The sequence below is a fragment of the Chelon labrosus genome, assembly GCF_963514085.1.
Source record: "Chelon labrosus genome assembly, chromosome: 14".
Classification (NCBI taxonomy): Eukaryota; Metazoa; Chordata; class Actinopteri; order Mugiliformes; family Mugilidae; genus Chelon; species Chelon labrosus.
The window spans coordinates 8,722,252-8,740,218 of NC_140347.1; the positions used below are offsets into that span (position 1 = coordinate 8,722,252).

At 41.7% G+C, this 17,967-nt stretch overlaps 1 protein-coding gene across 1 annotated transcript in view; it reads right to left on the reverse strand.

The window, feature by feature from the left end:
- The window catches only part of fam184ab (family with sequence similarity 184 member Ab), a 77,990-nt gene that overhangs the window by 3,645 nt on the left and 56,378 nt on the right, over window positions 1–17,967 (reverse strand). Inside the window, exons 13-16 of the mRNA XM_084559795.1 lie at window positions 14,250–14,396; window positions 6,027–6,144; window positions 4,796–4,900; window positions 2,664–2,938 (exon numbers count right to left, since the gene is read on the reverse strand). Coding sequence (XP_084415921.1) covers window positions 2,664–2,938; window positions 4,796–4,900; window positions 6,027–6,144; window positions 14,250–14,396 — 645 coding nt within the window. The remainder of the gene's footprint in view (window positions 1–2,663; window positions 2,939–4,795; window positions 4,901–6,026; window positions 6,145–14,249; window positions 14,397–17,967) is intronic.

The window sequence follows — 17,967 nt, forward strand, 5'->3', positions numbered from 1 at the left end:
GAGGCTGCGTTTCGGTGCCCCATTCACTCCCACTATATGGATAATCGCTGATCTAATTATCTCCCGAAGGAATACAAATTAGACAAAGGTTATATGGGTGAGTAAACGATCGTATTTTATGCCAGAACTAAGGTCCAGGTTGTAAAAAACAGTAGTTCCACTTTAAGATCAGATCGGCCGACACTCAGTATTAAAGGATCGGTATCAGATTGGGGGCAAAAAAAAACTTGATCAGGACATCCCCAATTGCAGGAACATTGATTTAAGTTGGAGATATTACCCTCCTTAACCCAGTTTGCGTAAAGTAAAACTATTCAGGTTAAATCTGATCCAGATATAAGACTGTCAGGGTTTACAGGGTTTACGAGCCGTCACGTTTCCTGCTCATTTCCAGACGTTTGTCAAAGCTGTAGCAGAGCAGCCGCCTCGTCTCGTTGCTGACACCGAACATGCAGACAGAAAACAACACTCGCTCACACGCATGCTAGAAGACCTGAATAACTGTTGCTGGCATGCCACGACACACACGCTGCATGTATTCATGTGAGAAGCATGTTACATAATTCATCATCAGAAACCAGAGCAGCGTTTATCGGGTCGCGGGGCGCAGCAGAGAAGACACCACCACACACACAGGGGACAGTCCATGATAGCAAAAGACAATATCTACTTCATCGTGAGGTCACATAGAAAAATACTTTATTCACTTTGTACAAAAATAGTCCCATCTGGAGTTTTTAGGAGGAAAAGTGCAACATGCTGATTATCAGATCAGATGAGGATGAGGATGAAGGAACAGAATCACGAACATGACACAATGCAACAACGAAAAGCCACAACAACAACAACAAGTTGTATAACTTCCTGAACAGAGGAGGCATGCACACGGTTAACATGGGCACACGGACGGACACGCAGCCATGGAGAGGAGAAATAAAAACATGCTCCTTTTTGCATTCCAAGGCCATTCTTTGAAGCTTCAGGTCGCACATGGGAGTTTATTATTATTATTATTATTATTATTATCATTTTTACTGATAATTAGTGAAAAAGCTTCGTTGCAGCTGATGAGTTCAAGCTGCACGAAGCGGTCAGGTCCTGTAGTGCGAGCAGGATCAGCTGCTGTGTGATAGTAAACCTCCGACCCTGAAAGGAGGCAGAAACATCAGCTACAGGTCTATCTATCTATCTATCTATCTGTCTGACTGTTCACCAAAGTCCCCGCCATGAAGAGCAGAGCAGACAGACTCAAGATCTTTAAACTTTAAAGTCTCTATTATCTCATTTGAGGCAGCGACCAACCATTATTTTCATTATCAGTACCTATCTATTTAGTCTACTAGTTACAAACCCTTCAAATGTTGACTTTATTCTGACAGAAACTCAAGGTTTACAGCAGCTTTGTGAAGCATTAGCATTAGCGTGTGGCTAGCTAGCTAACAGAAGTACCTCAGGGCTCCTTTCAAGCTACATTATTTTTGAGGGGGGCCTCGTTCATGAGTACATTGTCTCCTTAAAACACTACGTCGTATCAGACTGAGCTAACCCTGGCAGCTGTTCTGGGAGTTTTAGGGTCCTTTCACCCTTTGGTTGTTGCTGTTGTTCTTAGACCGGGAGCGTTTATCCCTCAGGTCTGAGCCTGGTCAGAGAGACTGGTCTCAGCCCGAATGCAATCACTCCCTCAAGCACAGACTGATTCGACTACCCTATAAATAAATAAACCACCAAGTAGTTTACCTGACGCATCCTTAAAACTGACTGTTTACAACACTCCTTGAATCAGGATGAAACAAAGGTGTGGACGCTCCTCATGCTCCCAACGTCTCACCTGGGACAGGACTACTTTGACCCAGTACTTTGATCAGTTAGTCCTCATCCTTTACTCTTACAGTTTGAAAGCTAACCTCTCTTTAGCTTCACGTCTGTAAACGTAGCAGCTCACTGGTGTTAACGTCAGAATGATGTTATGTGAGGATGCTAACGTTTTGTGGGGACATGATCAGAATGAACAGAACAATATTCAGCAGCTGTATTTAATAATTTAATGAATTCACGCTTTGACTTTATAAATGTGATGATATTCTTACATTATGACCTGAACTGTTTCCTGAACATACCTGACAGGTTCACTGATAATGAAACTAATCGTTGTTGCAGCTGCATTTCACTTTTGGAGGTAGTGTTAGCATCATTAGCTCGTCATTAGCGAGCAGGCTGCAGCAGTCGTTTCAGTCTGAGATCAGTGACTCGTCGCTATAAGCTTCATCTTTACGGACAAAGCTCCAGCAACTACCGGGGTCGGGGGATTGGCGAACAGTCAACACATCAGAGAGCGTTGGAATGCTCTTCTTTTACACTCTGCAGCTCGTGATGATAATGATTTCATGCTGCTTGTGGTTTATGAAAGGGCCCGACTTTGACAGCGAGGGATGAAGGTGTAAAATTGACCAGCTACTGTCCAGCTAAGACGACTTCTCTACAGAGCCAGAGTGTTCTGGCGTTTTTTAATAATTTTTAATTTTTGAGGCTTAAAACACAAGTTCTACGTTCAAGACTCGACGCTGGAGTCAAACGGGTAAAAGTGCATTAACTCTCCAGCTAAACAGAGGCCTGAGAGCGGATGCTAGACGAGCTGCTGCCGGTCGGGGCTGAAAAGGTCTCACCTCATGAATTTCTTGGGTTCGGTGGGAGGGGTCGGCGGGGCAAGAGGTTTGTTGGAGTTGAGCTCAAGGTGGTGGAGGGGGGAGTTGGGGATGGGCTCTAGGCGGCTGGGCGGGGCAGGGGGTGGCGGCGGGGGCTGCGGCGGCGGCTGCTGCTGCTGCTGCTGCTGCTGCCCGCTCCCCGTGCCCACCACGCCCATACCTGCTGCCTCCAGAGCCCTGAGATTGGGAGAGCTGCTGAATCTGCTGGCTGCTGTTTTCTCATTCTTTCTCTTTTGCTACACAGACAAAAAAGAAAAAGGAGGTGCACGGGGGTCAAAAAAGGAGCAAATGGGGAGTTTAAAATAAAATAATAAGGGTCAGAAGGAATGGAGGAGGAAGGAAATAAAAAATAAACAGGGCAGATGGGAGAACAGGAAGAGCTCTAAGAGAGTCGTAAAAGTCCAGCCGATGAGAGACAGGAGAGAGCGGCGTGCTAACTCGATCATAATCTGAGTGAATGGATCTGGAGACCATTCAGTCGTAAAGCAGCAGTCGCTCTGAGCAGACGAGATGTCGAAGCAGGAAACATCTCACACCAACAAATGTCTTGGAAAGCAAAGAAAAGCTGGAGAGAAGGTCAGGAAAGGACCGGACGGACTGAGTGGAAGACTCACTCGCACGTCGTCTACACACCAACACAAGATGAAGTGAAGACACACACACACACACACACACACACACACATAACACACACATGGAAAACAGCAAGGACAGAAATACTGGAAGTTATAGAACCTGTGATGGGGTCAACAGTTGAAATACTGATCATGCAGTGGAAACCATTCAACTCAGACACACTGTGAAAAATGAAGCATGTTAACCAGGTGGAAGGTTTCCTGATATGATTTAGGACAAACTACGCGTCATTTTACTTGTGTAACATGGTTTTGTTTTAACTTCCTGTGTCCTTTAAGAGGTTTGAAGTGGGCGGAGTTCTGCTGGAAGGTGACCCTGCGTGGACCAATCAGGATGTAGCAACATTTGAATTTAAAATCTTCATCGTGTTATCTTAGGTCTTAAGAAAAGAAGTCCCTCCTAAAGATTTCAAAGAATTTTCAGAATAAAATGTGTTAATCTGAGCGAGGCCCAGAGGTCTACAGGACAAGGCAAACCTTTAATTAAAAGTGAATGAACCCAAAGATCCGATCGCGATCAAACTGAAGGCCGTTTCACTCGGCTGTGTTGTTGTTGGGGCGAGTGCTTTGAATTTTAGACGTAACTTTCTGATCTGCGACACTTCGGTTTAATTGCTGTTAACAAACGAGACCTTGGGCAGCCTCTGTTATTTTAGGGTATTATTACTTTAATGAAATAAGTCTTCTTCCTGTGTCTTCTTTCATCGTCCACAAGGACCTTGGCTTCACAGAAAATAATAAAAGTGTTCAAAATAATTTGTTTTCAACCGCCCATTCACCATCGGCTGTAAACTCTGAAAGCTGAGAAACCTCACAACCTTCTCTTTTGCCATAAAACCAGCACAAAACAGTGCAGCAAAACTTCCCATCGAAGAACTACCGGCCTTGAACACACCACAAAGACTACAGACAACGACCAGCTGGTACAAACTGTATATACGCAGGCAACACCTCTTCAGACCAGCAGGGGGCAGTAGTCTGTATTCGTCAAGGTGAAACCCTAAGAGCTAGTAGGCTAGGAAGCGGTTTGCGCAGTTTATTCATTCGAGATGACCACGTTGTTGAGAAAATATTTGCGTATTTGAATGTTCACAAATTGATGAACACGCAAAACGACATGTTGACCCAACCAGGGCGTTGTCCTACTAACAACTAGGGTCACAGACGCTTTACAGACGGTCCAATGGCCTTTAAACCTTGAAACACCCCACCGCTGGCTGCCTGTCTCCACAAAAAAGGCCTCATTTGTTAACAGCAAAGTTTGAAAATAGCCGCGCTCATGCTTGTTATGTCGCAGCAGTAAGTTATTTCAAGGTACTGATTGTCCTGGTCGATCAGCGCTGATGGATATGAAATGCTCTGGAGTGGATATCATCTTTGCTATGCGGTAAAAAACAAGGCGACAGGTTTGTCAGAGAGCCCCTGTGTGTGGAGTGAGTACAGGATATTACGGCCTACCTTGATGAGTGGGTTGATAACTCCTACGTTAGGACTGGCGTTGAACACTTTGTTGAAGTTGGTCTCCCTGTTGACGAGTTCCAGTTGGTAGAACTTCTTATCGTCCTGGAGGGAAAAAAAAAAGGTTATATGACAGCCGGCGAGGCAGCGGAAGGAACTCAGGGGAATGTGAAAATACTGAAAATCACACATTTAATGAGCTCTGTCTGCAGACTTCTCTTAGTGGCACTCATACTTTTCATGGTGTCATGAAAACTGCCAAAAAACAGATCTTCTGACAAAAAAAATTTCTTCCCATTTGAACGGTTTTGAACCTGAGAGTCACCTTTTAAGCACTGTGATGTAAACTTTTCACCTCTAAACAGCAGCAGACTGTGGATCTCAGACACTAGACTGTGGCAGATGTAGACTGGTTTATAAAGTCACCTTCATGTGATTTGTGCAGTGGAACCACAGCGTATCTGATAAACCCAATGAGTGTTAATGAGGTAATGAAGTGAAGAACATTGGATCTCAGAAATTAAGTCCAACCTTGTCAATGTGAAAGAAGTTCATGTCAGTTATAATTACAAACTTTAACTGTTGTTGTCCTTTCTTGTTTTACTCGCACTTTAAAATAAGCCCTGAAAGTCAATATGAAAATAACTTGTGCCTGTTTCTAAGTCCATCCTTTGGACAAATGCCAACTTTTGCAGATTTTTCTGTTTTAAAAGAGATTTAGGCCTTGATCCTGTCAAACAAACAAATTTATGACACGTGGTGTTCCTCAGGGCTCTATATTGGGTCCTCTCCAATTCTCATTAGCATTATTTCTTCAGTTCAAATAACTTTCTGAGGTTTACATGAACGTCAAAAAAGACTTTACATCTTTAAATATTTTAAACTTGGTTAATTTTTTGAAGTTATTCAACAATAACTGATTTGTGCATACATTTTTCTTTTGCTCGGATCTTTACTACCAAGTTGTATAAAGCTCTAGCTTCTTTCTACACCAAAATCAATGCTTTCTTCAAATGTTTTGATGAAGACTTTTGTCGTTCATAACTGGACAAATCATAGAAGACAACCAGCCCAGGGTGTCCAAAATTTTAAAAGAAATATAAATGTCCTATTCAAACCTATACATTTTCTGCATTTTTTTTGATAAACCAGCCTGACTATATTTGAGATCCACAAAAAAGGAAGACATTAAATACTTTTTCCTGCGTGTAATAATGATAAAATAACTTACCACCAGTTTCTTGACGAGAGTTTCTCTCTCAGAGACCATGTCCTTCAGCTCAGCGATGATCTGTAGATCCTCATGACGACTCTCTCTGTTTCTAAACTTCTCCTCTGTTCCTTCCAGCCTGTGGGATGACAAGAAAAAAATATATAAATAAAAACAAATATTCTGCACTAAAAAACATTCAGGTTAATACAGACTATGCATATATAAAGCAATAGGAAACGAAAGGACTGCTCTCAAAACAGACCTTCAGTTTAAATTGAAAGAACCAGATTGTGTAATTTCGAGTTTTATAATGTCTCGTATGAACAACGGCCGGTACAATGACCCTGCACTTTATTGTGTGTGTACTGGATGGAAGCATTTATGAGTTTATAAAAATGAAATGGGTGTGCCACAAGGATACAGGATTCGTAGGGTTTTCTGTCTCATCACAAAAGCATTTAAAAAAAAGCAGTTTCTCTGAAGGTTGTTTCAAAAACTTTATGATGGATTTTTGTTATTTTCTGACTGACCTTCAGAAAAAAAAAAAAAAAAAGAATCAGTAAGAGATCACGGCACAGATTTAGCTCAGAGAAATGTTGCTTGAGCGATAAACAACCAATCCAAAGTGAATTTCTTATAAAATTAAAGTCTTTGAATGTCTGAGTTGGCAGCAGTAGCATACAATAGAGAGATCTTACTGTATATACTGTGTATAATGTATTAAGACTTGAGTTTTTCAATACTCTGGAAGTTACGGGCTCCCTACTCCTCGTTAAGCAAGAACAAACATGCATTTCATCTCAAGCTTAGTAAATTTCAGTAAAAGATTATAAAATAACTGGAGAATTAAACATGAAGTTGTGTAACAGGTTCTGGTTTGAGGTTTGAAGCCTCTCAGGAAGTGTCAGTGGTTCATTTTGATCAAACCAGGTCAGCGACACTGAGCTAAACAGCCTTTCACTTCTAACGACGCCACAGTACAAACCACCGAGGCCTAACGTTGTGATATTTAAGCTACAGTGTGAAAAGGCAAGAGCAGCAGATAAACCATGTCCTCTCCAAGGAATGTCCACGTTGTACCGGAGCACCCACTGGAGCTCTACTCGCCGATACTGACACAGAGAGATCTGCTGTTTCATCAGATACGAGGTTTGCTGCTGAGTCGATTCATTGTGCTCCTCCTGTTTGTCACAGATTTCTGCAGCCAAGGCCTCAGAATAACTCGGGATGCCCTGGCACCATATTTATGACAGTAATTGAAAGTATGGCTGCTACACTAAAATGACTGTACAATAATTAGCATTGATTAAATACTTACACCCCTCTTCATTGATTTTTTTTGTTTTTTTTAGCTAGTGGAAGCACAAAAGAACCCGAGGCTGATGTAGAACATTTCATCAACATCAATGAAAGCCAAAGATTTACTCAAGAAACGATAAGATGACAACATGAGATGTGAGCGGAGCTATGAGAAAACATGAGACGAACATAAATCCCATCATCATTTGTGGTTTGACTGGTTCTCTTTAGATCACTTCACCCTTTTCTGCAGTGTTTTAACGGTCAATGTTGTACAGTCATTGCTGATTTCCTTTGAGTTAGAATTTGGACGCAACTGACATTTTACAACGTACCAAGTTAGCAAACACCTTTCACACATCTAACAGACACAGTGCAACATTAGTATTGGAGATTATTAAATACGAACTTTGCAATATGTAAACACGTTACATATATTCAACATATTATTACCCTGAAACTAGATGTTTTCCCACATGTCTAACAGCTACCTGCTTACACATCCACCAGACACAGAGGAAAATAAGCATCAGTTTGGTTTATAGTTTAGTTTTGGTTTTCACCAACTACTGAGGAACTTATGTGGCTTTTTAGCAACTAAATATTAGCTGTCAGATTAGCCAGTTGCTAACCTTGTTTGTGCGCTATTTGGTGCTCTACAGAGCTGCACAGCTGTTGATAATCCTTGGCGTTTTTTTGCCGTTACAAACATGACATCTTTCAAGAATAATCTCTAAAGGACCTGTGTGAAGCATTTACTGACATCTAGTGGTGAGGTGTAAGACTGCAACTACATGAACTGAGACAGAGCTATAGAGACTAAAACTGTAGCTGTACCAGGCTGTAAACATGTTTATTTCTGCTGTAAAGTTGGGTATTTTAACATGTAGTTCTATGGGGATTGACTCGCTTCTCTGAGTCAGCCTCGAGTGGACATTAGAGGCACTGCACTTTTTAGCACTTCCATGTTAGCTTAATTTATTTATTTACTTATTTTACCCCGCAGTTTGTGGCTTGTTAAAAATGCATGAGCTCCCCCTCCCCCCGGAACCAGTGATTCATTATTGTATTTGCAGGTGATTATATACTAATGACATCCACCTGTGCATTGGATCTAACAGTGTGTTAATGAAAACATGACTAGTGCAGCTTGAAATAATCTCCAAATATCTGTATAAATGGCTTCAAAACGGAAACACAAAGTCAATTCCTCAAATGGGGCGAAGACAAATTCTGTATTCTCCAGTGGAGTTGTGGAGCAGTGCACCTGTTCCCACAGAGGCCGGTTGGGGAGTTCATGTTTTTCTGCTTGATGTAGAACGTGTTGTTCCAGCCGGTGTACATACAGTATCTCTCCGTACTGACTGGTTGAGCAGCAGCTGCATTTCCTCTGAGCAGGAGCATACGGAGGCCAGACTTTTAGTTGCTTTTGCGCCTGAGTGCCACAGCATCAACAACCCTTCAGTGAACAGGACGCATAAGAACCAGGTGAGTCCGGAGTCACCCGTGGTATTTATCTTGTTTTTGAGCTTGTTTCAGATCACACAGACAGAATATTTGCAGGGCTGGTAAAGCTGCACCTGCTGTTTCTTCAGCTTAACCATCAAGCTGATTTTCTTCAACACAGCCTGCAAGGGAGTGGGGGGGGGGGGGGGCACTGCATGGCTAAGCTGATAAGAGATACTGGACAGATACTACTGCTCCAAAATGACAGAAGTAAAGCCTCAACAAGGTTTTGGTGTGTTTTTTTCTGGAATTGGTTCATTTCTGGTGGAGCCTCACAGAGAGTCTCACAGTTGGAGGGTGATATGAGCCAAGAGGTACAATGGCTGGTCGTCTGGAGGAGGAAGTGTTGGAGATGAGTTTCTGTTATCTTCGCTACCTTCTGGTCGCGTCCGGACATTTATTTTTTTCTTCTGCTGAAGAGACGCAATATTCACATTACAGCAACATGACAAGGATCTCTGCTGGATGTTGGTTTTCACTCTGAAACATTAGCTATGATGCTAATGTTGCTAGCAGCAGTTTAAGAGACTCGAGCAGAAAAGATCGACCTACATCTGCGTGCAGGATCTGGTCTCAATATAAAGAGGAAATTAGTAATTCGAACACACCAAATACTAGTTGACTGTGATATTATGACGAGATGTAATATGAAAAGCAGAAATAAATGTTCTTTCAGTGATTAGTGTCGTTGCAGTTATGCTTTTCTCTGAAAGATGAAGCCAACACATAAGTGCAGTTCCTCAAATGACCACTTGAGGCTGACTCCAAAAATGGGTCAAACCCAATTGATCTCCATGTTAAAAAGTCTCTAAAGCTAATCTCTCTGTACAGTGACAGGTGGTTGTTGTCTCAGGTCGCTCGACGGCTGCCTCAGAACGACTCAAACAAAACTTATGTGCCGATTTTTTTAATTAGCCAGACGTTGAGACGGTGCAAAGATGGCGACGACCAGAGCCACAACACTGAGTTTCAAAACTACTCTTCAGAAACCCTATGGATGACTTATGGTGCTTATTTTGTCCATCTCAAAGGGGAACTACTGTTTTTTACAGCCAAAAGAACAACAAACCGCTGCATGTCCGTGAATATTTAACAGGTAAATCTGGACTCAACGGGGAATAGCACTAGCATATCATAACAAAATATTGGTGAAATGAACGAGTATCACGGCAGATAATGCGTTATGCCCCAGTCACTCCCACTATAAGGATATACGCTGATCTAAATATTGTCCAAAGTTATATGGATGAGTAAACAATCGTAATACCTATATTTATGCCAGAAATAAGGTCCAGGTTGTAAAAAAGCAGTAGACAGAGGCAGCAGCGCTCACCGTCTTCGAGCTGACTGACGGTTTTATCTTCAAAATGCCACACAATAATGAGTCCAAGCTGACGTCAGCAAATGTCTTGTCAAAAGTTAAAAAAAAAAAAAAAAAAAGCCAAATTTGATTGGTTTACAGTGATAGAGGATGAATAATACCAGCAAACGTTGAGGTCTGTTAAATTACCAGATGATTACAGATAACGTGTCTGATTCATTGACGCAAGAAAAACTGACGGAAAGTTGTAGAAGGTCACAGTGTGCAATGTTCACACTGTACATCCCATATTTTCTCTATAAAGACCAAAAAGAGGAACAGTTATAGCTACAGAGCTTTAAAAATAGGCTGTGATTTGTTCGGTGGCGCCGGACTTTTATCAGAATGGATTCCCACAAACCACGAGAGGAGAAAGACAATAAGAACAAAGTGTTTAAAGGTTTTTCCTGCAGCTGAATATATTTTAAACACCGGCGTGAGAACTTTTGACTGTACTTGGGTTTCCAGTGTCCAGATGTAGGACTTCAGCAGAGACGACAATGAAACAAAACCCGGGCACAAAAGAAAAACAAGCTTTCAAACTCTCAGAGGACCGGACAACGAGACACGGGACGAAACATTTAAATATTCATGAAACTCAAGCAGCAGCTGTTTATGGACGTAGGGTTTAGAGGGAGGGTGAAGCCGTCGTCATCACGGTGATTAATTAGGTAGGTTGGGATGAGACTTGTTAAAGCAGATCTGCGTTGGAGTTAATTAGATAAGAGAAAGTGGATCGTCTCGGGAGGACAAGCCCAGAAAGGCATCTATCTTCAAGGGAGGGACGTGAAGCAGGAAACTGCCGGGAAATAAAAAGTGCTGACCATTAAATAGTACATATGGCCCCAAAACCTAGTCAAGTGAGACTGCTCCTCCACATGTTTACTGTGAACTTAATTCACTGCACAGACTATAAACTCCACTTTAGTTTGTCAGTGATGCACTTTTAACTTTGCTGTTGTTGGAGCTTAGTGAACAGAGTCTGATTCAAGCTGGTTTGAAACTGATTAAAAACATTAAAAAAAAACAAATGGACATTAAAGAGCTACTGGTAACGAAGGTCGGCAGTGATTCAACAAGATAAACTGGTTCAAAAGCCAAACGACCAACCACTGGCTTGAAGAAGAAGGACACCACACGGCTGGACAAGCTGACATAGAAGGAGGACTCTGTGGTAGGGACAGAGCTGGAGTCCCTGACATCAGTGGCAGAGACAAGGACCTTGAACAAACTCTGGTCCATCATGAACAATGTCCACCAGCCTCTACAGGACACCACAGTCAGGCTGAGAAGCTCGGTGACAAGCTGCTGTCTCTGTCCTGCTCCACGGACAGGTTACCTCAGCCTATACGACTCTACTGTGGTCATTGCTGATACTACTGTATACTGTTTTACACAGCATTATATATTTATACTTCACAATACAGGGTGTTCCAGGTCAGTTTGTGACATGACACTTTAAGCATAATGTTGACTAGTCCCGGATCACGTGACAATAACAACATGGACGCCTCCTAGAAGACAGGTGAGGAGCCCAGTGGGGGCCGTTCATCAAGTGTGTGGAAAAACTTCACTGAAGCCCATACTACCGTAACATGTCAGTCCTGAAATACAACTAAAGTACTACTGCAATGCAACTGGAAAGACATCCGCTAATGCTAGCAGAGGAACGGTCCAAATCCTCTGGACAGCAGTCAGTTAACAACTTCACCAAACGTCCTGTGGTAACAGCGAAAAGGAGGCTGCACATCAACTATTTGATAAAGTTATTAGACCTTATTAGACAGAGTGTTGTGAAGCTAGTGCAATATTTGTGAAAATAGCCAATGGAAACACTGTTACTACAGTCTGAACGTCTGTCCCCAGGAAGTTTCACCCACATTCACACCTTAAGACTGGCAGAGGTGGGTAGAGTAGCCAAAAATTGTACTCAAGTAAGAGTACTGTTACTTTAGAATAATATGACTCAAGTAAAAGTAAAAAGTATTGTCACCCTGTGTTACTTGAGTAAGAGTAAAAAGTAATGGGTGAAAAAACTACTCAAGTACAGAGTAACTGTCGAGTAACCTCTTTTATTTATCAGGTCAAATAATGTCAAATAATGCACATGATGTGCATTATTATATATATATTATTATTATATATTATATTATGTGTGTGTGCGGTCATGTGATGGCTCGGCTCTGCCTGATTGGTGAAACGGAGTTAGACGTCGCTAGTGGCTACATTTGATTGGTGAGATGCAGTCATGTGATAGTCACAGAGCCTCTGGGAAGTCCCGACCTTAAATCATTGCTCTCCCCATATAAACAAAACAGACCATGCGGCAGACGGATCGATAAAAAAAAAAAAAAAAAAAAAAGTAGCGAGCAGAATCAGCCCAATGTAACGGAGTAAAAGTACCGCTCCTTCTTCACAAATGTACTCAAGTAAAAGTAAAAAGTATGCTGCTTTGAAACTACTCATAGAAGTACATTTTTTCCAAAAAGCTACTCAAGTAAATGTAACGGAGTAAATGTAGCGCGTTACTACCCACCTCTGAAGACTGGAGACTTAACGACAGGTAATTATTTCAGCCATTAACAGAAACAAGCCAAGCAGGATTCTGGTGAGCTACACCCACATACAGTATGTTCCCAGTTAAACCTCAACTCCTCCACCAGTCCTTTAGAACTGAAGAAGCTACTTGGATGAAACGTCTTCAGGGAACTCTACAAGACCAGTTGAATTCCTTATTTTGGTAACTTCCACACACATTTTAAATTCCGTCCCGGTGCCTCTCAGTGAGGTTTAGAAGCATATAGTTTTCACCCAACCAATCAGCAAAGATCAAGGGAACAGTCTCAGGTCAAATGTGGTCTGCAAGGTCCACCTCTGCATGAACGCTGAGTGTAACTGCTTTATTAGGTACCATGAAGAAGAAGTGGCCTAATGTTGTCTAATGTGATAATGTGTATTTTGACAAGTGTCTGAATCAGCACTTCTGTTCTAATGATCTAAATAGATGTTCACATTTGTTTATCACTTAAGAGCAAGGAACCATGTGTGGTAACTTCATTAATCTTGAAAAATGTCACAACAGTCAGTAAAAAAGTCTCTAGGATAAATCCAAAAAAGGTTCAAAAAAGGCAACTGGACTTTTCTACAAGTCCAGTTGCCTTTTTTGAACCTTTTTTGGATTTACCATGACCTGGATGACTGAGAACCTTCACAGACATATCTCTAGGATAAAAACACTCCAAGTATGAGTTAACCTGGTGGACTGAGATGTTTAAGCTGCAGAGAAGATAGATGGGTATTTGGATGTATGACCTCAGTATTTCTTAAAACCCTCTCTTCTCTCTTTGGTTCATATCTGTCTCCTACATCAGCTAAAATGATTCATAACAATGCTCAGATGAAGACGGTCCGCTCTGCTCGCTCTACGGCAGTGAAGATTCCCCTCACACCTTTTTATTGTCTCTCTGACAGAGACATGTTGACAGGATTATTTTTTTTTTACGGCGCCACACACTGATGTGGTTTTGATATCGATCTTTCATTAAGTTGGAATCAGTTTGTCACCACCTGAATAAGGAATCGGGGGCTATTAGAGTAGTGGTGTTTTTTGTTTTTTAATACCTGGTGTCATGGAGTGATTTTTATCTTTTGGAGATGGAACAGGTAGAACACAGCCGGTTCTTTTTGTCACGCGTCGTCAAGTCTTTAGCAGCTGTTTGATGATGCATGACACGCTGAGAAAATGATAATTCATCCCAGCTTCTTCATTTAAACTACACGTCACTTGGCTGATATGAAAATGAAGCCTGCTCCTGAGCACGTATGTGTTTAGATGAGCCCTAATCGCCTCCACGATGCAGCGAGTGGACACGTCTCTCGATATGAACAGTAGAGGTGTTCATGCAGGTGTGAATGCCTCTGCTGTTATTCCCCCTCCCCAGAGAAAACCTGTCTGCTGTCTCGCGCCTCCACGCGACGCCTGACGACACACAATTATACCATCTAGGACGGATAGGTCGACCTGCGCGGGAGGCAGCCGTGAGTTAAGAATGAGATAATTCACAGAGCGTACGTACAGGATCTGGAGGGCGGAGATCTTGTCTTTGAGCACTTCCTGTGCTTTGTTGAAGTCCGACAGCATGTTCTGCGTCTCTCTGCTGTGGACGGCGCTCATCTCGGCCAGCTCCCTCTCGTGCCTCTTTGTCAGCTCCTGCTCGTGAGCCCTGAGGACAGACAGGAGAACAGACAGATCAGATTTTACATCGTAGTCCTGGAAAACACAAATGACTCTGGTAAAACAGGTTTAAACACAACGTAAACGGGCTAAAAGTGATTGAATATATGAAGAAATTAGATCTAAATGGGTCTAAGGTGTTCTGATAAAGAAAGAAAACACAATTTGCAGGGGTGGAATATGTTTTAGGTAAAAAAAAATAAAAAAATTATGCATAAAATATTTAACTAATGCACCTAATTCCCTTCTTTAATGTTAATTATTAAATGCAGCTAATTTCACACTCTATATTCCCTTTTAAAGGGTTTTTATAAGTATACCTGTCAGATTCATATAACAGAATAAAAAATTTTAACTGAGACTTTATTCATCCTCAAGGGAAACTGCCTGGTCATAGAAAAAAAAAACTGGTGTATGGTTTAAAAATAGAAACAGAAATAGAAATGCAAGCAATTTAAATCCTACACATAATTTAAAAGAATATCTAATACCGAAACTGATCAGTTATAATTTGATGCCAGCAATACGTTTCAAAAGCTGAAGTTAAAGTTACGTAACGCTTAAAGAACTGAGTGAAATATCTGCTAGCAACAAGTTAAAGGAGGCTTTCACTGGTGGAGATGAGACGAAGAGTGGTGTTCAAACAGTTCAACAACTCATCGTCTGTGGTTCATTTATCACTCAAACGCTTCAGAGAGCTCTCTGTTCAACAGACAAACTGACAATCAACAGAACGGCCGTGATCTGCAGGACCTTAGACAGCTTTAAAACCAGACATTATTCACAGCATGGGCTCAGAAACACTCCTGGAGACTATTGTTAATGAACACAGTTTGATGCCGCACCAACAAATACAAAGTAAAACTGTGACATGGAAAGAAAACTATTTAAAAAAAACAAAACAAAAACAACAGTCTTAAGGCTGATTGACGCCTCTGTGGGACATAGTGTTAATTTTGTCACCTATTTTTAATTTAGTCTTAGTCTTAGTCTTGTGCCAAATGTCCTTGTTAGTTTTAGTCATATTTAGTCATTCACATATCTTTTTTTCTTAGTCAAGTTTTAGTCGACTAAAAGTCTCGCCATTTTAGTCTAGTTTTAGTCAAAAGAAAACTCAATATATCTTAGTCAAGTTTTAGTCAAAACATTTTAGTCTTTTTTTATATAACAAATTATTTCTGAGATTATTTCTGATAACCATTTCAGTCAAATATCGAGCCTCTTCCTTCTACCTAGCATGTCGACGTCGGCACTCACTCTGGCAGAAATCTCTGGTGTTTGCTACTGTCTATTAGAGGATGGATACCCGACCCGAGCCCGACGGTACCCGACGGGCCAGGCCGGGTTCGGACAGATATTTAGAAAGGATGCTTGGGTTCGGGTCGGGCTCGGTCACATCAGCGCGATAAGGCATTGACCATTTAAAATTTAAAACTGCTTATTATGTAGGTAGCCAATGGGCCTGTTTCACTTGATGCAAAGGTTCGTTTTTGTGATTAAAATAAATGTAAAATATTACCCCAAATCCGTCTTCCTGTGTGCGGAAATGTGTCAAACTAGCCAGGACAACGAAAGACGTGCGTATTAAGCTACATGTGTGCGCCTGCGATATAACGGCGCTTTTTGCCCCGTGTGCGCTGATGCGCTCATCTGTTGACATTTCCAAACGCCTTCCTACAGTTGCTTTCATAAAAGCGGGCTTTCCACACAAAAAAGTGCATGTGTCATTAGTATGAGAAAAAAATTAGATTTTAACTGTGTCGGGCTGGGGTCGGGCTCGGACATAAATAGGATATTTTAATGCCTGTCGGGCTCGGGTCGGGTTCGGTTACTGCTCTGTCGGACACGGGCTGGGCTCGGACAGAAAAATGCGGCCCGATCCGCACTCTACTGTCTATCTATGGGTGTTCTTGCTCCATGTAGTTTCATGTTGCAGCCACAGAAACTGAAGAGAGATTTTATCTTAGTTTTTATTTTATGCAAAACATTTTAGTCTCGTCTTTTTTCGTCAACAATAATGGATGTTAATTTAGTCTTAGTCAGCGTTTTTGGACAATGGTGCAGTCTCATCATCATCTCGTCTTAGTCATGGAAAAAAAGGTCGTTGACAAACATATTTAGTCTCGTCTCGTCTGACGAAATTAACACTAGTGGGACATAGATGGTGTAACCTACGTACGTAGCCTACACCAGTGCGATCCATTTATACTTGTACCTCGTCAGTCTGGCTCGTCTCTGTAATAACTCCACCCAAACACTAGTGGGCGCTGTGTCTTTTTTACCAGTCGGGTTAAATTTTGTTTCCACTTCCTGCTTCACTTTCAACAATGGCGACTGAAATTTCACCAAAGACGAGTCGTATGAATGTTTGTATCTCTGAACCTCCTCAGTTAATCTTTCCTCCATGTGTTCCATCTTTATTGATCCAAAACAAAGATGGAGAAGAAAGCTAGAAATACTAAAGCAGAAACACGTGACTACCAAGAGGACCAATCACAGCTCTTGTGGTCTGCGTTGTTACAGGCTACGGTGTTAGGGTCGGCGTAAGGTCTGGATTGTCGCCGTAGATATGTCATCAAGTTGGCACAGAAGCCTAAATCTATTATATTACAACTCATATCTAGCAAAAAAAGAAATCTGTTTCATGAAGCAGTTTGACTCTACACATCATGTTCACAATTCAAGCTCTGGGACAGATTCAGGAACAACACAGATTTAATCCAGAGGTGTTTCTTCCTTCTCTGGTCCCGACCTCATTTAAAAAAAAGTCTGAGGTTAAAACGGAAAACCGTGTCGGTTATCTGATTAATTAAAACTAGAAACTCTGGATACAGAGTGTAGAAGCAGCACGGCACACAGCGTGGTGCACGACACAGCATCGCCGCAGTTCAAGCTCTGGGACAGATTTAGGTAGAACACTGATTTAATTTAATGTTTTTAATAAAATTAATTATTCCTGTGGCGTACAAATAAAGGAAAATTAAAAAACAAATTAAAAAAAAGAGCAAGATCCAGAAATTGTTGTCATCTGGGCCTGAACTAATTTAAGAAAGTTTGATGCTGCGTCCTTGATACGAAAGAGGAGAAGGACAATTTGGCTTGAGTTCAGAAGGAGTGAACATAGCGAGAGTAACTGGCACCATTAATACGTTTATTTTAAAATCACCTGCAACTATTAAGCTGTGGATTAAAGAGCTAACACATCATTAGACAGTGGAGAAAATCTACTATTCTATAAGACGCTGGGATGGATGGACAAATGGATGGATGGCTGGATGGATGGATGATGGATGGACGGATGGATGGATGGATGGATGGATGGATGGATGGATGGATGGATGGATGGATGATGGATGGACGGATGGATGGATGGATGGATGGATGATAGATGGACGGACGGACGGACGGATGGATAGATGGATAGAAGGATGGATGGATGGATGGATGGACGGACGGACGGATGGATAGAAGGATGGATGGATGGATGGATGGATGGATGGATGATGGATGATGGATGGATGATGGATGGACGGACGGACGGACGGACGGATGGATGGATA